Source organism: Drosophila miranda, chromosome 4, assembly GCF_003369915.1.
Source record: "Drosophila miranda strain MSH22 chromosome 4, D.miranda_PacBio2.1, whole genome shotgun sequence".
Lineage (NCBI taxonomy): Eukaryota > Metazoa > Arthropoda > Insecta > Diptera > Drosophilidae > Drosophila > Drosophila miranda.
The window spans coordinates 18,810,323-18,832,529 of NC_046677.1; the positions used below are offsets into that span (position 1 = coordinate 18,810,323).

At 37.6% G+C, this 22,207-nt stretch overlaps 4 protein-coding genes across 11 annotated transcripts; 2 read left to right on the forward strand and 2 right to left on the reverse strand.

Annotated features, from left to right (window-relative positions):
* Positions 1 to 3,907: 3,907 nt before the first annotated feature.
* On the forward strand, positions 3,908 to 8,452 carry LOC108163382 (RNA pseudouridylate synthase domain-containing protein 2). 6 transcript variants are annotated; one of them, XM_033393661.1, is made up of 10 exons: positions 3,908 to 4,010; positions 4,190 to 4,429; positions 6,108 to 6,282; positions 6,338 to 6,560; positions 6,899 to 6,986; positions 7,052 to 7,272; positions 7,327 to 7,517; positions 7,579 to 7,856; positions 7,918 to 8,067; positions 8,167 to 8,452. In XM_033393661.1, the coding sequence occupies exons 1-10, from the start codon at positions 3,945 to 3,947 to the stop codon at positions 8,245 to 8,247; spliced, it is 1,713 nt and encodes a 570-aa protein (XP_033249552.1). In that variant the 5' UTR covers positions 3,908 to 3,944; the 3' UTR covers positions 8,248 to 8,452. The 6 variants fall into 6 exon arrangements, with proteins under 6 accessions (XP_033249552.1, XP_033249554.1, XP_033249555.1 ...); XM_033393660.1 differs by having other exon boundaries at positions 3,910 to 4,025; XM_017298636.2 differs by having other exon boundaries at positions 3,939 to 4,115.
* Positions 8,453 to 12,984: 4,532 nt separating this feature from the next.
* LOC108162740 (gamma-tubulin complex component 4 homolog) lies at positions 12,985 to 16,226 on the forward strand. Of its 3 annotated transcripts, none has more exons than XM_017297617.2 (8): positions 12,985 to 13,150; positions 13,257 to 13,428; positions 13,489 to 13,774; positions 13,832 to 13,997; positions 14,057 to 14,563; positions 14,634 to 15,003; positions 15,063 to 15,345; positions 15,988 to 16,226. In XM_017297617.2, exons 1-8 carry the CDS (start codon positions 13,088 to 13,090, stop codon positions 16,121 to 16,123), a joined length of 1,983 nt encoding a protein of 660 aa, XP_017153106.1. In that variant the 5' UTR covers positions 12,985 to 13,087; the 3' UTR covers positions 16,124 to 16,226. The 3 variants fall into 3 exon arrangements, with proteins under 3 accessions (XP_017153106.1, XP_017153107.1, XP_017153108.1); XM_017297618.2 differs by having other exon boundaries at positions 13,090 to 13,181; XM_017297619.2 differs by lacking the exons at positions 12,985 to 13,150; positions 13,257 to 13,428 and having other exon boundaries at positions 13,695 to 13,778.
* On the reverse strand, positions 15,871 to 19,091 carry LOC108162738 (conserved oligomeric Golgi complex subunit 4). The gene is made up of 9 exons (XM_033392732.1): positions 19,029 to 19,091; positions 18,817 to 18,937; positions 18,029 to 18,759; positions 17,657 to 17,969; positions 17,469 to 17,602; positions 16,795 to 17,398; positions 16,545 to 16,730; positions 16,255 to 16,481; positions 15,871 to 16,196 (listed from the first exon to the last, which is right to left on the reverse strand). The coding sequence occupies exons 2-9, from the start codon at positions 18,889 to 18,891 to the stop codon at positions 16,154 to 16,156; spliced, it is 2,313 nt and encodes a 770-aa protein (XP_033248623.1). The 5' UTR covers positions 18,892 to 18,937; positions 19,029 to 19,091; the 3' UTR covers positions 15,871 to 16,153.
* Positions 19,092 to 20,527: 1,436 nt separating this feature from the next.
* Positions 20,528 to 21,712, reverse strand: LOC108162741 (60S ribosomal protein L9). The gene is made up of 3 exons (XM_017297620.2): positions 21,605 to 21,712; positions 21,013 to 21,263; positions 20,528 to 20,954 (listed from the first exon to the last, which is right to left on the reverse strand). The coding sequence occupies exons 2-3, from the start codon at positions 21,251 to 21,253 to the stop codon at positions 20,623 to 20,625; spliced, it is 573 nt and encodes a 190-aa protein (XP_017153109.1). The 5' UTR covers positions 21,254 to 21,263; positions 21,605 to 21,712; the 3' UTR covers positions 20,528 to 20,622.
* Positions 21,713 to 22,207: the final 495 nt, after the last annotated feature.

The window sequence follows — 22,207 nt, forward strand, 5'->3', positions numbered from 1 at the left end:
TCTGGACTGGCTAATTTACGAGCCTGAATGTTGTCTTTGTTTTGTATGGTATTATATTCCTGTAACTGTCATCACAGCAGGTTATTGTAGCGCAAATTAATGCAGAGTAAAGATTGATGTACAATTTCCATCGTCAAATGAATCATTTATTAAGACCCATAGCACTCGGCTTTGGAAAACTTAAACCTTTGGATCTGCCAAGTGTTTGGTCTGTTGAGTGTTATTACAGCTTTTAATATCGAAATATAAGCTAGAAACGAAATAATTAACGTGAGTCGGGTCCTTTATCTTCCACCAAGGCTTACATTTTTCGTAATGATTGTCCGTCTTGTTTGACGCCTAGTTCTCAGAGACTATAAAAGCTAGAGCAACCAAATTTTGTATCTAAAAAACCAAAACGCAGAGTCGTAAAAAATCACTTTACTATATTTTTCAACATTTTTTTACATATTGGAAGGAATTAATTTAGTTCCTTCACTCACAGTTACCTAAGACCTCTAGCCTTTAGTTCGTACACAAATTTTTGTATAATATGAACTGGGTCAAAAGCTATGAGGCAAAAACCAAAAGGTGACGAATGTTTTTTCAACAAGATAAGGAAAATGTGCGGATGAGCATGTCGTAATTTCGGCCTCAATCACAACAGGCACGAGATGAAAAAACTTCACATCGACAATTGACGCTAACAGAGAAAATGGAAGACAACGCCAACAAGTACATAGAAAATTTACATGTGCCTCGTTTCTTTGCCTCGCATTCGAGTGCGAGCTTAAAATTTAATATTCGCTCATCCGAAAGGTGCAATGGACAAAGAATGTCCGCATTGTCCTGCGCTCAAATTCAGACATGAGTCAGATGGTATGTGTAGCGCATCAGGAAAAGTGAAACTACCAGAAATTGAGAAACCACCAGAATCATTGAACGGCTTGCTTAAGCCTGTTCCTGGAGCAACAGAAATAGTTCAGAATACTGCGGCAAATGGTTTGGCGGGTAAGCTAGTGTATGTATCAAATCTTAAGTTTTGGATCATCAAAATAAGAATTTCATTTTTAGTTACACCACCACTACTAACTTACTAACGGTAAGTTCTACCACCCTTCTAGAAGGGTTTCCTAGGAGTAGGCACTCCTTGAAAACGTACAACAGCTGAAAAAGTAACGCTTATCCAAGTAAAACACGATGTCGTCATTTTTGTCAGGCAAAGGCAATTTAAAGGTTCTATATATGAATGCATTGGTATATACAAACCTCTTGTAAACACATTTATGTACATACATACACATACATATTACGTTTGTAAGAGTGTTTTTTTCGTATATGTATATGTATATACATACGTATGTACATATGTACATACAAACATAGGAAAAAATATTTAATGGGTGAGCGCGAGCACACCTACAAAATATCGTGCTGATTTAATCACTTTCTTCGTTTTCACAAACGAACGTCAACTTTCACTCTCGTATACAAGCACGCACCATCCCCTATTCCAGGAGCAGCGCTACGGCCAGTGGCCATTAAATGTTGCCTTAAATGACGGGCTAGCCTTTTATACCCTTTCAGATGTTTGTATATCTGCTTCTTTGCACAGTGTAGCAGTTTTAAGCATACACATACGATATCAAGTTATTGTTGTGCATAAACTCTACCATGTGTCAATATTTAGGTCGGAACAATCATAGAAGTGCTTTGTTTCTTAAGATTTCCTAGGTAATCTATACATAACCTATCAAACTTTGATCCATAGACATAACCCTATTAAATTTAATCGAAAGTACTGAGTATACAAACGGTTGTATTACTGTTGCACAACCGATCGAGCTAAAAGGGTAGTTAAAGATTCGGACTCCAAAGCCCTCCTGCCAAGCCTTCCTTTTTATCCTGTCGTGACCAACAGCTTTTTAAGGAAAGCCCTATAACTTTTAGACGACGACTTGTGTGCCAGAAAGAAACAAACAAGTCACAAAGTCAGACATGCAATGCTAAGCTCCCCTACCCAAATATTATTAACAAATTAATCTTAATTTTAAAAAGGTTTCGATTCGATTTGAAGTTTGCCTTAAGGTTTTCAAAGCGCTCCAATTTCATACAATTTACTTAATATTCAAATTCTTTTTTAGAATCACCCTTGTAACATTCCTACGAGTATACGCACGATACAAAGAAAAAAGTCATTGCAATGCAAGGCGAAACTAGACGCGGTTTTTACATCTTAATAGAAAAGCAACGATTTGAAAAAAAATACACCTCCATTTTTAATACCCAGTACTCGAAGGTTAAAGGAGTATATTAGACTTGTGGTGAAAATGAATATGTGTAACTACCAGAAGGAAGCGTTTCCGACACCACACCCACACCATGATCTCCAATTGGGCGCCTCTTCACTGATATATGTATAAACAATAAAGTAAAGTAGTATTACTTTACTAATATGCGTATCCCCTATTCTAAAATAGTCAAACTAATATAAGTATCTATAAAACACAGAAAGCAGTAGTTTATGAACTTACATAAACTTCCGACGCTTACATAAACTCGTTTAAAATTGAATGAAATTAAAAAAAAAAATTTTTTATTTTATTTGTGCGCCGGGTTTTTATTTAATCGAAATAATTAGTCTGCCGATCGGGGATCAAATTCATTATCTGCACAGCTCCATTTATGAGCTTTTCAAAATTGTGAAGTTCATTTCAATCAGATGTGCGGCTTTGCTCTGAACACACGTTGTTTTTACGCGCAGTGTACGATCGTTCTTTACCTGTGGGGCAATTTTTTTCTGCAGAATGTTAAACTGGGTAACAAAATTTTACCTTTTTTAGTTTGTTTTATACAATCGGTAAGAAGGCCTGACTTTTTTGTTTTACCAGAATGAAATCTATCGCTTATAACCTTTTCCCACACTGCACATCTACGGGGAACGGTGGGATTTTTTGTCTAATGTGAAACCTCGGTTCCCAGTGGCAGCATCCACTAATTTATGACAAAAAAGCTGATGACAATAACAATAACGTTTTTGTCTGACTTGTGCTATTTCACAAGTTAAAATAATGATTAAGGATCGAAGAAATCTATTAGGGTAAGATGGTAATCTCACACTTGCATCCCAGTTGAGGCCGCGCGGTAAAAAATGGCGCAACACCGTATGTTTCAACTAATTTACACAGCTCTTCCACCTCTGAAAAGTACAGTAAAGAATCAAGCTATTTTATACCGACAATGATGAAAAGAAGTTCACGATCATCTGAGCTATTCAAAATACATAACACATATTATGTACATATGCTAACTTTTATTGAATTTATCTTCACAAGCTTTACTTATTTTCATACTGCAAATTCAGAAATTTAAACTATCAGGCAGGCTCGGATTTTTCGATTGCGTTTTTCGTTTTCGGATAAAACGTTGCGTGTTCGTTTTTAGGTGCTCCCGCTCTCACCAAAAATTGGCACATTTCCTCATGTCCTATTAAACGAACAATTTCTTGCTGTTTAAGCTGATTGCAGGAAAACTTAAAGTATTGTTACTTTGATCAATTCTTTAAAAGGAAAACTTGAGGTTGGGTTGAATTGCCTTGATAATGGTATCAAATTTATGTTAATGCATCAAAAGTTACCTTTTTTCCTTATGCAATTAAGATTCGTTTTACTGCATTAAAAGCCGTTTACTTTTAATTTTGCTTTCAATGCTCTGAATTTACATTACTGTGTTGGATATGCTTTCTTCTATGTGCTGTAAATTTTTCGATTATCCAAATGGTAAAGAGCCAATTTCGTCAAATGATTTTTATTTACTTGTGAATATTTTTAACCCACTTCGTTTTATAAATCCCACGAAAGTCAATATTAATGTAAAAATATGAATACCCTTAACTTTTGAATTCCCGTGCTTGCAATGATTTTAGTAAAATATTCCTATCAATTTTTGGTAGACCACAAATTTTAATGAAGTTCTTCCGACAATTAAAAACTATTATTCACTCGGCAAATTATTATTATTATGATAGATGGGTACATGCTTTAACAGTATGAAATATACATTTATAATATCTCTTATGCGCTTAAATACACACGATTACATACATGCACATCTACATACATACGACTATGTAAGAAGTATGTACTAGTTGGCACGTGCAAATGATATTTGTTCTTAGACTTATTGTAGTGGCAACAAATATTTTTTTTAGCGAAATAACAAATCATTGAAGATTTACGGATGTACTGAAGTGGTGGCGAGATTTTTAATAATGATAAATCCAAAATGTGTGCAGCACGCTTATATCCAACAAGCTGATGAACCAGTAAACATTGAGAATATTATTCGAGCCGTGCCTCCTACAAACTCTGCCATAGGAGAATCGGTCAAAACTAGCATGATCGATCAAGAAGCCCAGTCCCCCAAATCCACTCACGATGGCAATCTTCAAGTAAGCAATATAAATCAAATCTGCACTCACATATGTACATATGTAAATATGTATGTAAATTCAAACAGTGAGTCGAAAAGCATATCGACTGCCAATAAATCAAAATATATCCAAGAGGGCATTAGCAAAGATTATAAAATACCAAGATATTGCATCAGGAGTAAAATCAAATTAAATTTTCGTTCGATGTACTTCAATTCTCTCCTGGTCTGTCCTTCGTGTACAAGGCTTTGCTGCTCAGCTGCAAAAGGCGCTGACTGAACAGACGTAGTCGTGTAAGGAAAGTTTTGGTTTGGATTTGATCAGGTTTTTGGTGGTCTCCTCTCAAAAATTTTTCCATTCTTCAGCTTTCAAGTTGTTGCAAGATTCTCATTCCCAAGTTTAGAAAGACAAATAAACATACATATGTACAAACATATGTACATGTATGTGTGTTCCTTAAATTTAAAAGAATTTGTTTGACGAATTTGTGTATGTTCGGGCTCCAGGTCCGAAACATGACTGGGTTACAATAACATAAAATAAATAAATATTGTTAAAGAAAGCTGATCCTAACACGGAATAATATACGAGTAGTATAAATCTTTGGAGAGAAAATGTAAGCCTTTAAAAATGTTCAAGATTGGGTAATATAATGCAGAGCATATCTTTTCAGCATTTTCACAAAAAAGTTACAATGTGTAACACTAAAACCCTTCTCTTTCATGGAAACAAAGACATTTAAAAGCATCTAGAAACATGCCTGCTTTTTAATGTCTTTGTGGGTGTTAGTGCTATGAGCACCCGTTTTACTTACCTTCATATTTTTATCCGCGAAATTGTCATAATTATTTCTCATTTCAACCTTCCTACGCTATTTGCTGGAGTTGGTGGTGGCTCTGCATCATTCTAGTGTCATTATTGTGGTTCTCTAACGAGCTACTTTTGTCAAGTTGGCGGGCAGCTACATGGTCGTGCTGTTTCCGCATTTATTTGTGTCAGTACCTTCTGCTTTTATGCAGTGGCAGCTTTGGCTTCTTAAGTGTACTGCCCATTGTTTTTCTTTCCGTGCCTTTTAAAATACTTATGCCTACCGTTTTTTCTATCATTTCGAAAACTTTAAAGCATTCTTACCATCATTAAAAGCAATGGCAGTCACGTGCGGAACACGTGGAACAAACCATCCTTCCCGATTGCAAAGATTATTCATTACATCAAAAAGTAGCAGAAAGGTTAATTTTATGTAGTCGCACTAGCAACATAAAAAGAATCGAGAGATCGGCTAAGGATCCAGAGCCGGCTAAGATCAACTGGATAAGTTGGGAATTCGGTAACGGCGGGGACGAGAGAAGATCAACTGAAGATGGCGGGAGCCGATAAAGCAAAAAATATTGTATACCCAGAAGAATTTCAAAATTAAACTTAGTACCGCTAGTATCAAATAAATCGTAAATAGAAGTTATTGGCTGATATCGCTGACTACAACTAAAATACGAATTTTGGTTTATTTCATGTTGTTCATATATATGTATGTATAAGATAAAAGTCAAGGGAAAATAAAGGACAACCAAATAAAGGAGACAAGACAAATGACAACACACTGAGATCAATCTCTTAGTCAGTTCATTTGGCTGTGCATGACCAAAATACATTGATAATAATCTTAGGATCCGACATATACATAAATATTTATTTACAGGTGCTATCAACAATACAGAAAGATCTATCACCATTGCCCAAAAAACGTAATACTATCTCCACGGACGAACTATTTGATGCAAAGAGAGTCAAATTAGACACCAAGTCCCTCAAAACTAAAAGACCTGGCTTGACCGATGAAAAATATGATGAGACATCTTATTACTTTGAAAACGGTAAAAACGTTAACATTAAATAAATATATTGTTATTGATTTTGTATACTTTCAAGGTCTTCGGAAGGTTTATCCCTACTTTTTCACGTTCACGACATTTACAAAAGGGCGTTGGGTTGGCGAGAAAATCTTAGACGTGTTTGCTCGTGAGTTCCGTGCGCATCCTGCAGAAGAATATAAGCGCAGTATAGAGACTGGAAAACTAACCGTAAATTATGAAAAAGTTCCTGTAGATTATAGACTAAAGCACAATGATCTACTTGCAAATATCGTTCATAGGTATACGAATATATATGTACGCCAAGAGCCAAAAGTACCAAACTTTCGAAACTTCAAACGGACTAATTCAGTTATTAAATCCAAACGATTTAACTACTTCTCATCTTCCTACGTATAAAGAAGCCATGAATTGCTCTTTTGAAGAACGATTGATACGACTATACTACAGTCTAAATAAGTCAAAAACGAATATTTTGACCCTGATTCGAAATTTCTATTCCCCTAAGGCAACTTTTTATCACTTGGCGGTTTGAAGTTTCAAAAGTGTTGGACTTTTGGCCCACTTCAATGCAAAAAGCACGTTAAAAAATTCCAGTTAAATATATTTTGTATTATAGGCATGAAGTCCCTGTAAGTCTGCAGTCTATTACTATAGTGCACATGGATGAAGACATTGTGGTTGTAAATAAGCCGGCCTCAATACCAGTAAGTCCATTACAACACAATAACTGATCGCAAAGAAAATTTCCTGAAACGAACAAAATTACCAGGTACATCCGTGTGGTCGGTATAGACATAATACTGTGGTGTTCATACTGGCAAAGTCGCACAACCTAAAAAATCTAAGAACTATACACCGACTAGATCGTCTTACATCTGGTCTTCTTATATTTGGTCGCACCTCAAAGAAAGCCCGGGAATTGGAACAACAAATAAGAAATAGACAAGTACAAAAGGAATATGTTTGTCGCGTGGAAGGTCGTTTTCCCGAGTAAGCTACACAATTGCCGTAGTAATTACGCTATACCATACATTCTTTTTACAGTGGGATAATTGAATGCAATGAACCTATTCAAGTTGTCAGCTACAAAATTGGAGTTTGTAGGGTATCGCCAAACGGCAAAGACTGCAGGACAACGTTCCGAAGAATTTCTGAAGTTGGTGACTGTAGCATTGTTCTGTGCAAACCACTCACCGGACGCATGCACCAAATAAGAGTACATCTGCAATATTTAGGTAAGAATTTATTTAGGTACATTTCTAATGCTGATAAGAACATTGACTCTTTTATTGGCAGGTTACCCCATTGTAAATGATCCCTTGTACAACCACGATGTCTTTGGGCCCTCTAAGGGAAGAGGAGGCGACATTGGAGGAAAAAGTGACGATCAGCTGATCAACAATCTAATCAAAATTCATAATGCCGAGAATTGGTTGGGAGTTGAAGAAGGCGGAGATGTGTTAATGGAAAATCCATTAAAGTGTGAAATAAAAAATTCTGTACAAAACGAAGATTTAATTGAGATAGGAGCTCAGAATTCAAAAATAACATCAATGGTTGCTTCAATTACAGAAGTACGTACAATTCAATCTGTTCAAGCAGAAATTTTTTAAAAATCATCTTTCTACTTTATAGGCTCCCCCCCAGACTGGTCACGCAGAACCAATCGACCCATTTGATTTAAATAAAACAACATATGATCCACATTGTCATGAGTGCAAGGTTAACTATAGAGATCCCAATGCCAAAGATCTGCTCATGTACCTGCATGCTTGGAAATATAAGGTTAATCACATTTAACTTGCACATAGTTCATATTAATATAAAAGGAATATTAGTAACTAATTGCATAGTAATACATATCCAAAATTTTTATATTTGCAGGGTGTCGACTGGGAGTACAGAACAGAGTTGCCGGACTGGGCTTGTAAAGAGCTCATTGATTATGATACCATAGACCAGTAGTCGGTACTACCTATTACTAAACGTACGAAAGAGACAAGCAGCAAGTAAGAAACCAAACGGCTTCGTAAGTGTTGACTACGCACTACAAAACATGTGGATGGATGCGTCCCGACCACTGCTACATAAACCAACAAATACATGTATTTTAAAACCAATCAATCTATAGTTTTGTATAAGATGTTCAAAAATAGACCAAAAAAGTTAATTAGGCTATTGCATTTCGCAATCGACATCTCGTCCACCCAGCTGAGGCCCACAGTCGTATAACGAAGACATACTGATCATGCTCTTTCATCTCGCTTGCGCACTCACTATGCGTCTTCTCGATCTTTTCCCAGTGATTCAACTGACAATTTGTACGACTCAGTTCAAAGCATCTGTACTAAATATCATAATGGGAATTCACACACATATTCAAGAATGTAACGAGTTCGCTTCAGGCGACTATTCTCGTTTGGTTAGGTAGTTGGGAAGGTGGGCTTCAAAGTGCAATAGTTGCAGGCAAAGGCATGATGTCGCATGAACTTCACATAGTACATCAAATCCCAGATATACAACTAAACTCGATTCCTTCCAGTTTTGTTCCTCTCGTCACATACACAGCTTTTCATGGCGATATACTACTGGGATAAGATACGATTTAAGCCAGGTCACAGTAACCACGTGAGATACTTGGCTGATTAGTGGACGGAGGCGGAAAGACCATTGACACTTGAGAATCACAGGGAGTAAACATTGTCCATTAGAATGTTGAAGGTGCTAAGTGTGTATAAGCAACAAATTTTCATTTCATACATATATATTTTTATATAATATAAATACCTTGTTGAAAGTTAATTGAAAACCCATGACCCATGACCCCCCAATAAAGATAACGAATTGTTTATTCCTGCTGAGAGCCTTTTCATGAAAAGCGGCCCGAGGCTTTAAATTTAACTTTCCCGAGTCCTGCGGCACTCTTGTGATTTCCCCACTTTAAATCAGTTAACGCGGGCGCCCTCTTGTTGAACCAAGCGCCCTTTGGCGGCCTTACCCGTTTTAGTGTTGCCGGATCGATACTGCATCCACGATCGCGTGCATCGCGCCAGCAGCTGGTACATTATTTATGTACCTGCACTTTTTACGACGTACGTAAGTTTTCCTCGTTTCCCCTTATTCATCTTTTTCTTTGACTTTTTTTGGCTCTTCTTTTTTTATTCCCTCCAGCTCTATTGGCCGAAATCACCTCTGGCCACAAACTGATATGTTATTTTGAAAAGTTATTAAATTATTATTTATTCATTTACTTTATTTACCTCTTCCTTTCATTTCATCAGTTCGCTCCATCCGGTGGCCATCCATGCTGTTTTCTCCGCTTTTCTAGTCCGCTCGCCGTCGATACCTCCTCCGCAGGTTATACCGCCGTAGCTCTTCGTCCTCTCGTGAAGTCCAAGGGATGTGCTCCTGGCTGGACTGTGACTGGCTGTCTTACTGCGGGCCATAGCAATGATGCCGCTGCTTCGTCGATGAGTCGACCCTGCCCGTGCGCTGCAGGGACATAACGCGAATCAAATCAGTATATAATTGTGGATAGTCCTTCACAGAGGACTTACCCTACGCTTTGCCACAAGCCGAGTCGTATCCGATTTCACCCTGCTGACGGAGTCCTACCCAAGCACTAAGGATGCGTATTCGGGACAGACCGAGTCCTATCCCAGCTAGACGGAATCGTCTCCCAGCAGAACAGAATCGCACCCCTTGCAAGATCCGAACCTAGCAAGCCATCGTCATTCTTCGACCTGGCCATTGACAACAAGGACTTTAACAATGGCAACTATGGGAGGGGCTACGCGGGCTACTGGATTCTAAATATATCTCGTTGTTGTTAGGTTTAAGGATATACGCTTCCATTCATTTAGATAGTAGGCACAAATGTTTTCCACTTGTTTATTTATTTATACTAAGCTAAGTTTTGATGAATAAAACTATTGAAAAGTTATCCTTGCTGTATCCTGTATGGGGGACAATATACCGATTACAAAAACGCGGGGCACGCCTAGATCTGTTCACAAAAAGCGGAAAAAACTAAATTATTTTGAAAAGGGAAAATTTCTTTGATCCTTAATAAGGACTTCATCAAATTAGGAACATTTTTCCGAACACAGGAAGCCGTCGCACGTCCCGATCGAGCCATAAGTAGCCGAGAAAACTAAGTATGTATAGTTGGGGTGGTTGGAGTCCTTACCAAAGGATCAAGGACATTTTTCTGATCACGGAGGGCCATGGCACGCCCCGTTCGTGCGACAAATAAGGGAACAAACAGGATATATATGTCTGGAGAAAATATCTTTGATCCTTGGTAAGGACTCAAAAAAATCAGGGACATTTTTCCGAACACAGGAAGCCGTGGCAAGCCCAGATCGCCCCATAAATAGCGGTGGAAATGAATATTTTGGATCCTTGATATCCTTGGTCCTTGAAAAGGACTTCATAAAATCAGGGAGATTTTTCCGAGTACAGGAAGCCGTCGCACGCCCAAATCAGCCCACAAATAACGGAGAAAACCAAACTGGCTATGAAAATGTAGTTCAAGAAATCACCAATAGGGGCGCTACCGTACAAAAAAAAACTCCCGTCAAATGGTAAAAATCTGGATGGGACACCAGGCCAACAGAAATCAGCAGAAGGTCGCTGAATTTTTTTTAAATTGTTGGTCCCCCAAAAGTATGCACCAATTTTTTTGCACTCGCTACAGTTGCTTGCTGCTGATTTCTGTTCGCCTGGTATCCCATCCAGTTTTTTTTTTTTTTTTTCATGTGGAAAATTTGTATTTTATTGTATACAAGTTTACTGCTACCTTTCGTGGCAACTTAATCTAGTTTTACATTTAAGGGGAAAAACAATTGATCACAGGAGATACATACATAAACTTAATGTTACATATATGGAGTAGGTACATACATTATTTACAATATTTACAAAAAGTTAATGAGATGTTATAGGAGGGATCTAGTAGGGAGATCCAGTGGATGACACCTTTTGAGTCTTCTTTTCCTTGGCGGGTTAATTAGACGTCTGGCTAGCGCATTAGGGTGACCACCAAGTCGTTGCAAGTACCTTGCTGCATGTAATTGTATAACATCGCCCACTTTGGGAACCAGTTTTTGACGTGACTTTTTTTTTTACGGTGGCGCCCCTTTCGGTTATTTCTTGAACTATGTACACTTTCAAAAATAACAAATTGAACCAGTTTTGTTTTCTTCATTATTTGTGGGCCGATCGGGACGTACGACCTTTATGGAGTCCTTATCAAGGATCAAGGATCAAGGATAATTTCCCAAGACATATATATCTTGTTTTTTCCGTTATTTATGGGCCAATCAGGGCGTGCGATATCTTCCTGTGATCGGAAAATATCCTTGATCCTTTGATGAGGACTGCGAATTACATATTTACTTTTCTTGGCTGTTTGTGGACTAATCTAGGCGTGCGAAGGCTTCGTGTGATCAGAAAAATATCCCTGACTTTATGAAGTCCTTTTCAAGGCCCAAGGATATCAAGGATCAAAAATATTCATTTTCTCCGCTTTTTGTAGGCCGATCTGGACAAAGGATCAATGACATTTTCCCTTATCAAAAATATTTTGTTTTTTCCGCTTTTTGTGAACCTATCTGGGCTAATTGTTGGGATATTTGGGATAATTTCCGCCTTACAGGATACAGCAAGGATAATTTTTTTTCTTAATTTTATTCATCAAAACTTATTATAAGGACGCCACATTATCGACTCAGCGGCATCATGGCTATGGCCCGCAGCAAGACAGCCAGAGGCTGCCACAGTCAAGCCAGGAGCACATCCTTAGGACATCCCCAGAAGTCCAGGAGCTACGGCGGTATAGCCCCCGGAGGATGTATCGACGGCGAGCAGAGCCAGAGCCTCGCGCGCGTCCAGAGGGGCGCACGGCATCGTGGCCCCGTGCAAGACCAGGCCCCGGTCAGTTGCCTGGAGTGGACTGCCGTCATGGAGCGCACATTCGCTCATATCAACCGGAAGACCAAAAGGGAGAAGCCCCTGGTAAACGATGATGGGCACGAAAGACGTATTCCCGGAAACCGGATCGAGCGAACTGATGAAATGAAAGGAAGAGGTAAATAAAGTAAATGAATAAATAATAATTTAATAACTTTTCAAAATGACATATCAGTTTGTGGCCAGAGGTGATTTCGGCCAATAGAGCTGGAGGGAATAAAAAAAGAAGAGCCAAAAAAAGTCAAAGAAAAAGATGAATAAGGGGAAACGAGGAAAACTTACGTACGTCGTACGTCGTAAAAAGTGCAGGTACATAAATAATGTACCAGCTGCTGGCGCGATGCACGCGATCGTGGATGCAGTATCGATCCGGCAAGACTAAAACGGGTAAGGCCTCCAAAGGGCGCTTGGTTTAACAAGAGGGCGCCCGCGTTAACTGATTTAAAGTGGGAAAATCACAAGAGTGCCGCTGGACTCGGGAAAGTTAAATTTAAAGCCTCGGACTGCTCATGCTCTCAAAAGAAATAAACAATTCGTAATCTCTATTGGGAGCTGGGATCATGGCTTTTCAATCAACTTTCAACAGGGTTCCAGGGTCTTCGGCTCAGGTGTTCGGCTACCACCTCATCACCTGGCAGTGTTATCGGAGCGTAGAACAGCTGGTCACACTCTGCCGCTGTCGAAATACGACAAGGTATATTTCGGTATGTTTCTGAGGGTTGGTCGGTATATTTAATAAGTCCGCGGTCACACTGGTCGTGACACTGATGCGATCTGTCGCGTTGAACAAAATAAACAAAATAAAGCTGGTGGTAATTAGGAAAGCTCCACAATGATACACGACTTATTGTTATCTTGCTTAACTAAGACAGGTTTGGGTATACAAAGTTTTATGGTAAGAATTGGTCGAGCATCTACTTACATATGTATGTATAGTACTTTATATAGAACTAAGTACCTACATATGTACATCACATTAATGTCAACTTATTATATTTTAGGACAACAATGCAATTGACCACTTTATCCATCCTTGCGAAAGACAACTATACATAGAAATTTTAGACATTATTAATGTTCTTCAAGAAGTTGTTCAGTTCACAGTTTTATTGAGATTAAATGAAGATGAAAGATGTAATAAATTAATAATGAATGAAAATCACAGCGATGAAGGTAAGTTCAAGTAAACTTGTAAATGACTATAGCTTGTAACGATGCATAATTTTATCGTAGAACTCCCACGTGGTTTTTACTTCATAAATTTTGCCAAAGGCATCGAGGCAGCGCTTGACGAATATTATGATAACATCATACAGCTTGAAACATTTTGCTCAAAGAAAAAGTCTAATTTGCTTGCATTTGTTCATGATGCTTTACAAGAAAAACTCCCAATTTTCCTTTTTTTGCGAAAACTTATTTTCGAAATACGAATGCAAAAACTACATGGATGTACAATGCTCCATAGCCTACATCAACATTCAGAGCATGGAGATTTTCAACTGGAAAGAATTACTAATATGCAAGTAATATAAAATCGACAAAGAGTGTTTATTATATCTATGTACATGCTTTATAGAGTCATGAAGCCAGTCAAATTTGCATTTTTCTCAAGTCTGGCCCACTGGCTAATTTTTGGAGTGATCGACGATGTCCATTCAGAGTTTTTTATTAAATTCTCTCCACTCGATGAATCGTCCAATAATAGCTCTTGCTCCAAATCATCAGCTAATAACACCCGACTGGTAAGCTTCTAAAATCCGTAAACACATCTTTAATTCAAAATGAATGTGCTAATTTTTAGAATGCAGGTGCTAACTGTGAAGACTATATATGGCAATATGAAATCAATATGTGTCAACTGCCAGGATTTTTGTCTACCATCGTAGCTGAGAAAGTTCTATTCGTAGGACAAACCATTCTTGTTTTTAAAATGGGACGAAGCTTTCAGAGAAACAATAAAAACAAGCACTGGGCTAACAATCTTTCTGATAGTACGCGCGATGATATTTACGAGCTGTGGAATGGCAAAGAATCTTTATTCTTTGGCATGGTAGAAGATCTGAATAATGATGAAAAAATTGATGTTTTTCATATCGAAAGCGTTATAAACGAAATAAAGAAATACGTTAGCATGCGTTTGTCAGAGATAGCCCTAAATGAGGTTGATTTAGAACGCCAAATGGGATTAATAAAAGATTTCTATTTGTTAGGGCGCGGAGAGTTTTACTTAGAGTTTTTATCTCAACTAACCCGCGCTTCAGATGTCTACTGTGATTCCAGTTCAAAAAATTACACGAGATCTTTTGAGGTTCGTTTAAACAACACCTAAAATAATATGTATGCATACATTTATATTACAATATGTCTCTTAATTGCAGCTTGCCGCAACTGTCATGGGCATTACGGATGATTTGGAAAATTTCTCACTAAGTGTTCAGAGAACTATCGGGGAGTCGGACGAAAACTGCGAATTTCGAATCTTGGAAAATCTTCATTTAAAATATATATATGAATGGCCATTGAATCTTTTGTTTTCGCCAAAGGCAATTGAGCGATACAACCAGATATTTAGATTCTTATTGATAATTAGAAAACTTCAATACGACCTGCAACAAGTTTGGACAACACAGATATTGGCAGCAAAGTTAATGTCTGGTCCCAAAAACATGAAAATGATGAATCTCCTCAATCAACTTATGTTCTTTTTGAATAATTTGCAGTATTACATTCAAGTGGATGTGCTCGAAAGTGAGTTGCTTGATGACATTTATAATTCCATATTGACATCTATATTACATATATTTTAGGTCAGTTCAGTATTTTGATAAATGTCATAAGGAAGAAAGCCGATTTTGAAGAAATACAACGGAAGCATACAGTATTTCTAGCGAATGTCCTTTCCCAGTGTTTCCTGCTTTCTGGTTCAAAGGACTCACAAATGAATTCTACACGAACAACATGCCAATCTCAAAACCCCATTTATGGCATAATTCTCGAACTCTTTTATATATGTGAAAAATTTAGCTGCATCAGCGCGAAGGAAAGCACATCCGATGGATTTCTAAAGGAGCTGGATAATCTAGAAGAAAGGTCTGATCCTAGCCAACTTTTATTGGTTACTTTTGTAAAATATATTTAGGTTGGATTGAAGTCTGAGTACGATTTCAGAATGAGATTTGTTCCCGCACGCAAAGTCAATATAGCCATATCCGCCGATCTGTATGAAGACCTGCTTATTGGAGATATGATTATAGCGACTGGGCTGTAGATCAAATGTATTTTTCATCGGGCTAAAAAGCTTCTTTAACTTTTTTTTGATAAGAGTGAAGCATTTTGAAGCATATAAAGTTTATATTTTCTGGATTATCATTAGTCCGTCTGTATGTTTGTTCGTAGACATGACCCTTAGGCTTACTGTTCATGAATGAAGAGGGAAATAAACTTTATCGCTCGTGGTGATTTTCACTGATTTCCATTCTCATTAAACGGTACAGTATTGCTATCACTTTTGTCGACGTCCAAAATAATCCAAAAGAATTTAATTCGTTAAAGAAAATACACTTTCCCTTACCTTAAACTCAAATTAACCACAATAGCGTGGAATACCGTCGACAGTGATGGTTTTATACACAACGTGCATTTATTAATTACAGAGTAGACATCTACAGACTTTATGGTCTGGTTTTTTTTTAATGCACATAGTAATGCTATGATTTTTTTTTATATTTTTAGGTTTGGCGTCCAAATAGCGAGCCTTGTTCAATTACTACTGAACATTAAAACAGCATCTTGCTTGGGGCCGCTTTCCCAGCTTTTATTGCGATTGGATTTTAATCATTGGTTTAGTTCCACCCATAACATTTCCTAAACTAAACCTTGAAATACTACTTATAAGAGTCTACAGCTGTAAACGTTTTATATCTTCTATACGAAAATCGATTCTGAAAAAATATAAAAATAGTTTTTTTGTATGTGCATATATGTAATTGTAAAATTTACCTCAAGGCTAAAATAGCACGGACTTCGTTTGGAGTTAAATGCCATGACGGCATTTCTTTATTATTGCCAGGACTCCAAAATTCAGAGAGCTCGGAAACCTTGTCTAGATTTAAGACAGTGGCGATTTGAGAAATTCGCGTCATCTTATCTCGCACAGACCATGATGTCGCTCCTGTTAAATATGTCCCCAAAGCACGAACCTCCTGATCGAGAACTAGGCCACCAAGCTTCCAAGTGAGAGAATAGAATGAGTGCCGAATTGAAGAAAACTAATAAATAAAAATAATTACCCTGTTAAAACTGCATTTTTTAATAGCCCTCTCCAATTGAATTGTGACTTCCGTTGCCAATATGCTAACAAGCGCATCGTAATTGCGTGGGCTCAATGCGGTTTTGAAGGAATTTAGGAGTCCATCCAGATGAACGATAAAAAACTGAACAAAAGTTTCTTCAGCTTCATAAATGGCAAGTTCTTCCTAAAATTTATTATCAAATTAAGAATATAGTTTTGCCTTTGGTATGCCACTTTTTCAAACTTACCTCTGTAAGGTTGTGGCTATAGCTTAAAAATTTGTTTATCCAAGGATTAAGTCGTGGTTTTATTGCGCTGGACCTAAGTTGCTGCATTCCAAAATCTACAGTGGCCTTTAAAGCGTCTCGAACAGTCTTAAGTTCTGTTAAGCAGCTGTCAAGCAATTGTCGCTCAACAGAGGACGTGCACGGAAATGTTCCAGCGATTTCTTGTTCCATGGTTTGGCACAGAGTTTCGATATATTCAGTCGACATGTCTGCATTGTTCAGTTGGACTAGAAAATTAGTTCGGCTTCGATCAGCATCACTCGAATGCAGTTTCCCTTGCTGTAACGTGGTTTGTATTGCGTTATAGGCCTGAGCCAGGTCGATATATCCAGAGGGGTAACCACTTTTCAAAGGAGTTTTGAGCGCAGCTATAAAATCACCATCTAGACAGGCAGCTACGTTATTAATAACAGCACATGTTCCGTTTATTGATTGCGTTGTCAACGCACGACGAATGGATTTTCGAAGTATGAAAAAAACATCATCTACTATAGATGAACATTGCTGTCCAACTTCATACTTGTCAAGGGCAATAGCTTTAAGCACGCTTTCCTCCATGAAATATCTACAAATTCATTTAGAAAAATGTAAAAAATTTTTAGTTAATACAAAGAAGAGAAAACCGTTTACTCTACCTCTCAAAGAGCAAATATGTGCTCAAAATTTCTTGCATTTGTCGCCGAAGGTCCGAGTTCTTTACAATCGTTTCATATCGGTTCATAATATTGATCTGGTCTTCTTTTTCGGGAACACATGTATCTACATGAATCTAAAATAAAGGTTCTTCAGTACAGGCTAGAATTAAAATTAAAGCAGTTTTTACTTGCACTCGGCGTCGCATAAAACGGAAGTACAACTCTACTCTCGAATGCATGACCGTTATTTCAGCTATAATTGCATCGATTTCTATCGGGTTTAGTTTGTCTATTGATCCACCAGAGGGGTTACGATAATGACCCAATGAAGGGATACTATTACTGCTGGCAGTTCCATTGCTTGACCTTTGAGTGCATTCGTAAACTTTTTTGCTGCGATACACAATTTGTCTATTCTTGTTAAATTCCAACAATAAATTTTTTGTCTCAGCGTCGCATTCATCTTGCAAAATGACGATCATATCAATTAGAGGCGCGGACCTATTTGTAGAGATAAATATATATAAGACGTAACGATTTTAAATCGAATTGATACGTACGCAAGTCCATAATATGCTTCAACAATGGGCTGATTAACTTCCACTACTCGTGCAAAGTTCTCTAAAATCGACGTGAATCGATCGGCATAAGCTAGTTGCAAACGACATTCGGCTTTGGCTATATCTTGTACATTTCTAAGTTCTTTTTTGGCTTTATCCGATAACTTCTGACAAATGTAAGTGGAAAATTTTTCTATACCGATTCGATGGTAGCCAACTAATGGAAAGATTTTAAAAAATCTTTCCACCGACGCCAAATCATTGCTTTTAACAGCATCATCAAAACGTCTAGATATTAGGTCTCGAATTTTTTCAGTCGCATCCTCAAGTGTTTGAACGGCGTCGCTGACGGACGTTATCGAGACATCATCGGCAGTTCGATGCAATAATTGCTGATCCATGGCCAGAAACCGTGCAATGTGGGCGGCACCCTTTTCGAAATCTTCCTCGCTTACGGCTTTCACTACTCCCTGGCTACATAGTTGTAGATCAATAAGATCGTGTACACGCTGTTGACATTCAGATGCACGGCAGCGGGCCAAATCTAACCGACGTACCTTAGCACTCACAGATTCCGCCAATTGTGCAGTATTTATAATTTGCATGTTTAACTTCGTAGAATCGGAGTCTACGGTGTGCAGCAAAACCATTGCTCTTCCGATTCCACTCATTTTGGATTCAATCTGGCATTGTTTAACGAGCAATAACTCGAGTTTGGTGTTGACTTCTTCCTAAGCAATGAAAACATTAACTCATTTAAATGGCTCTGATATCAATACTTCACCCACCTCTTGTTCAGCAATACGTATTAGCCGCTGATCAGAGATTTCACTTGAGCTGGTATCACATAACATTTTGAACATTAACTGATTTATGCACCAATTTAAAAACAATGGTCCAATTACAATGCTGTCGGAAACATAACATGCAAAGAAGTTTGTAATACGTGGAACAAAAATTTTTATATTATATCGGGGCTGTCGGTAAACATAACACGTACATGCAAAGCAGTGTGACCGCAGACTTATCGACAAGATATACGGTCTGACCCTCAGAAATATACCAAAATATACCGTCTCATTTTAAAAATATACCGTAAATATACTGACGAATTCCAGTTCTATTATACATATATTCCTCGATTTTGAAATTCCGTGGAATATTACTAGCTATCTAGATCTCTCAACCCTGCCCACATAATTGTATCCAGTTAATGAATCTATTTTCTAATTGACTGGCTTATTTTAAATCCTTGCTTTTATTGCATTTTGCTTAAAAAGTGATTTTAGCGAAAATGGTCAAACAAAAAAGACGAAAGAGGACTTTGTGGGGACGATAAGGGGCATGCCAAAATTTGTAAATAAACTTTTAGCAGTGAGATCTAAAAGGATTGTGGATACCAAATTAGGTTTCTCTAGCTCTAATAGTCTCTGAGATCTAGGCGCTTATAAAGACACTGTTAGACTTTTCCGGAGTTTTCAAAGCCAAAATTTTTGAAAATACCGCTTAATATTATCCAGACGGAAAACTTAAGATACAAAGATTTTCATCAGATTTTAGGAATTGAAAAGTCAGGTTCAATACATACCGGCGTAAAATACTTAAGTTAGGTGATTTTGCATACCGCGCTGGTGACCACCACGATGATTGCACGTTTTGGAGAGCAAGGCAAGGCTGACATGGACATGGACGAAAGGAACATAATACACAAAATAAAAACCAAATAGAATGAATTTATACTACTTGGGATTGGCAGTTCATAATAAGAGGACTATATTCGAAAAAAAGCACCTACAATGTTAGATACATCCCTTCTTGAGGGAATGAAATTCATCATAATTTGTAATTATTTCGGCTTCCCCAATTAAATTCAATTTCTCTTCATTATGAAAATTTTCTATGCGACTGTCTCGGCTTGTCCCTCCATTTCGATTGGGCCGCGGCGTACCTTGCTCGGGCATATCAAAATACCATCGGCTCAACTGAGTACTGATCAGTGAACAGCGAGTTTTATAGGCTTGTTTTATTAGCAAGAGCAAGAGAGATATGCGTCAGATTGTCTTTCCAGTTAAGCTGGGAGCAGGGATTATCGATTTTCAGATCCAAGTACCAAGGATAATCAACGCCAGAATTTTAAATTGATTTTTGGTTCACTTGCTAAGGACATATATCTATATTGTCTCCGTTGGTGAATTTTTTCATAAACTATCTAATAATATGACAATTTCATAATTTTTTAGTTTTCTTTTTGACATAATTGTAATCCTATCGGAACACAAGTAGTACTTCGTTTGAATAATAGCAGTAATCAACAGTTGTCAAACCGATCAATTTTCCCCAAGTCGTGATGTTTTGTAAGCTGTGTTCGTATATGGCTATATGTTCTATATGTATACTGTATGTTTAAATAAATAAACGTAATTTTAGATCTGTGAAAATGTATACATACATATTGCGATGTCTCATTAGACCAACAATTTTAAATGTTCTAATAAATTATTATGATCAAATATCCGAAATTTTTTCATCCTCATTGAGTTTCGGCCATTAGTTTATTAACATTTCAGGTTGAAGCACAATATAATGTCTATTGTCTAAGATTCCACCTTCACTACGGTCGTCTTCTCAGAGACATAAAGGCCGTCAAGGAATTTACGAATATCCTTATTTTTGACGGTAGTCGATTGTTGAATGAGCGCTGCTGATCCAGATACAGACTCTATATCGTTACCCTCAACGATAAGCTCGTCTTTTTGGGCTGTGGAGTTCACGACAGTCACACCAGGTGCCATTTCTACACGGCGAATGTACTTTTCACCCAAAAAGTTCCTGATTTCAATAACTGTGTTGTTTTCGGAAGTGACACAGTTAATGGGGAAATGGGCATAGACAGCACGCATCTTGTATTGAAAGCCAAACGTTACTCCTGTAATCACAGAAATATCAGCATCAACATCAAGCAATATTATATACTGTTTCCTTACCCTTAATCATATTCTCAATATGACTGCAGACGGTACGTACTGCCGCAAGCTCCTTCTTTGTTCCAAACCATTTCTCTACTTTCAACGTACGTTTGTCAGACATATACATGTCCAAAGCCAAATGCTTGAAGCTACGTTTCAGGATGCCGCGAGTACCGGAAATGGTTACTACTCGAGCCTTCACCGAGGCCTTGATGTCCTTGGGGATTTTCACGCACTGGTTCGAGTTGATCGTCCGCATTTTGATGGCACTAAAACCACAGATAAAACATACATTAGTATAAAAGACTATTCATATAAACATCTGAATTTAACATGTTTGTGACAATGATATAAGTACATATGTATGCACATTCATCTGACAACTTAGATTTATTTTATGCAATTGTATGTACACAATTATGTTTTGAATTCTCCTTCATTCTTTCACACAATCACAGGTAATCATGAACAAGCGATAATGGAGTAAATTTACGAAAATACCATAAGCCTGATATCTTTACTTCCACGTAACATATTCAATACAAATTAATCAAAAACAGTTATTTCGATGTTTGAACATTTCTTTCTAAACAAAAATTCTACAACTTACGCTCCGTAAACCGACCGGAAAAAGGCTGAAAAAAGGAAAGGTATTTTTGACGTTTCCAATGAGTGGTGCTGCCAGATCGTCGTAGGCACCTTAAGTGGGTTCAAAGTGATTATTTTGGAACTAGTTCAACTGCATAGCTATTTAATGAAATAGGTTATAATATCAGATTTAATTTCACATAACATAAAACTATTTGATTTTTGTTGATTTTCAGTGTAAAGTAGAAACAGGTTTAAGGCAAAACTGGTTGTTGATTCCATTTAGATTGCCAGATAACTCTTCTGTCATGCATTATTACCTGAACTATCTCTTTTAGGCTCTGCACACTGAGCCCATCCCGGGGGAATGGTGGAATTTTTTGACAGATGTGAAACTCCGATTCACACTGGCACCATCCACCATCCGTCAAGAACAGCTGATGCCAATAACAAGTACATTACATTTGTGCGGAAGATTTATACATTTTATTCTTATAATGGATGATGAAGATGTAGCAAAATATTCGAACAGCCCGATAGCAGCAACAGTTCTGGTGATTTTAATCAGTCAGCAGAACAGATACGATCTGCAATCGCAAAATATTGCTTAGACCATAATGCAAAT

Excerpts from the sequence above, each read along its gene's own strand:
- LOC108162738 (XM_033392732.1), bottom strand. The coding sequence starts at position 18,891 with ATGTTCAAAATGTTATGTGATACCAGCTCAAGTGAAATCTCTGATCAG. Across the intron at positions 16,482-16,544 it reads AAAAATGCAGTTTTAACAGG|CTTGGTGGCCTAGTTCTCGA; the intron begins GTAATTATTTTT and ends CTCACTTGGAAG. Across the intron at positions 16,197-16,254 it reads CGTGCTATTTTAGCCTTGAG|AATCGATTTTCGTATAGAAG; the intron begins GTAAATTTTACA and ends ATATTTTTTCAG.
- LOC108163382 (XM_033393660.1), top strand. The coding sequence starts at position 3,945 with ATGAAGTTCTTCCGACAATTAAAAACTATTATTCACTCGGCAAATTAT. Across the intron at positions 7,273-7,326 it reads GTGGAAGGTCGTTTTCCCGA|TGGGATAATTGAATGCAATG; the intron begins GTAAGCTACACA and ends TTCTTTTTACAG. Across the intron at positions 7,857-7,917 it reads TGGTTGCTTCAATTACAGAA|GCTCCCCCCCAGACTGGTCA; the intron begins GTACGTACAATT and ends TCTACTTTATAG.
- LOC108162740 (XM_017297617.2), top strand. The coding sequence starts at position 13,088 with ATGATACACGACTTATTGTTATCTTGCTTAACTAAGACAGGTTTGGGT. Across the intron at positions 13,998-14,056 it reads CAGCTAATAACACCCGACTG|AATGCAGGTGCTAACTGTGA; the intron begins GTAAGCTTCTAA and ends GCTAATTTTTAG. Across the intron at positions 15,346-15,987 it reads CTGGATAATCTAGAAGAAAG|GTTTGGCGTCCAAATAGCGA; the intron begins GTCTGATCCTAG and ends TTATATTTTTAG.
- LOC108162741 (XM_017297620.2), bottom strand. The coding sequence starts at position 21,253 with ATGCGGACGATCAACTCGAACCAGTGCGTGAAAATCCCCAAGGACATC. Across the intron at positions 20,955-21,012 it reads TATTGAGAATATGATTAAGG|GAGTAACGTTTGGCTTTCAA; the intron begins GTAAGGAAACAG and ends CTGTGATTACAG.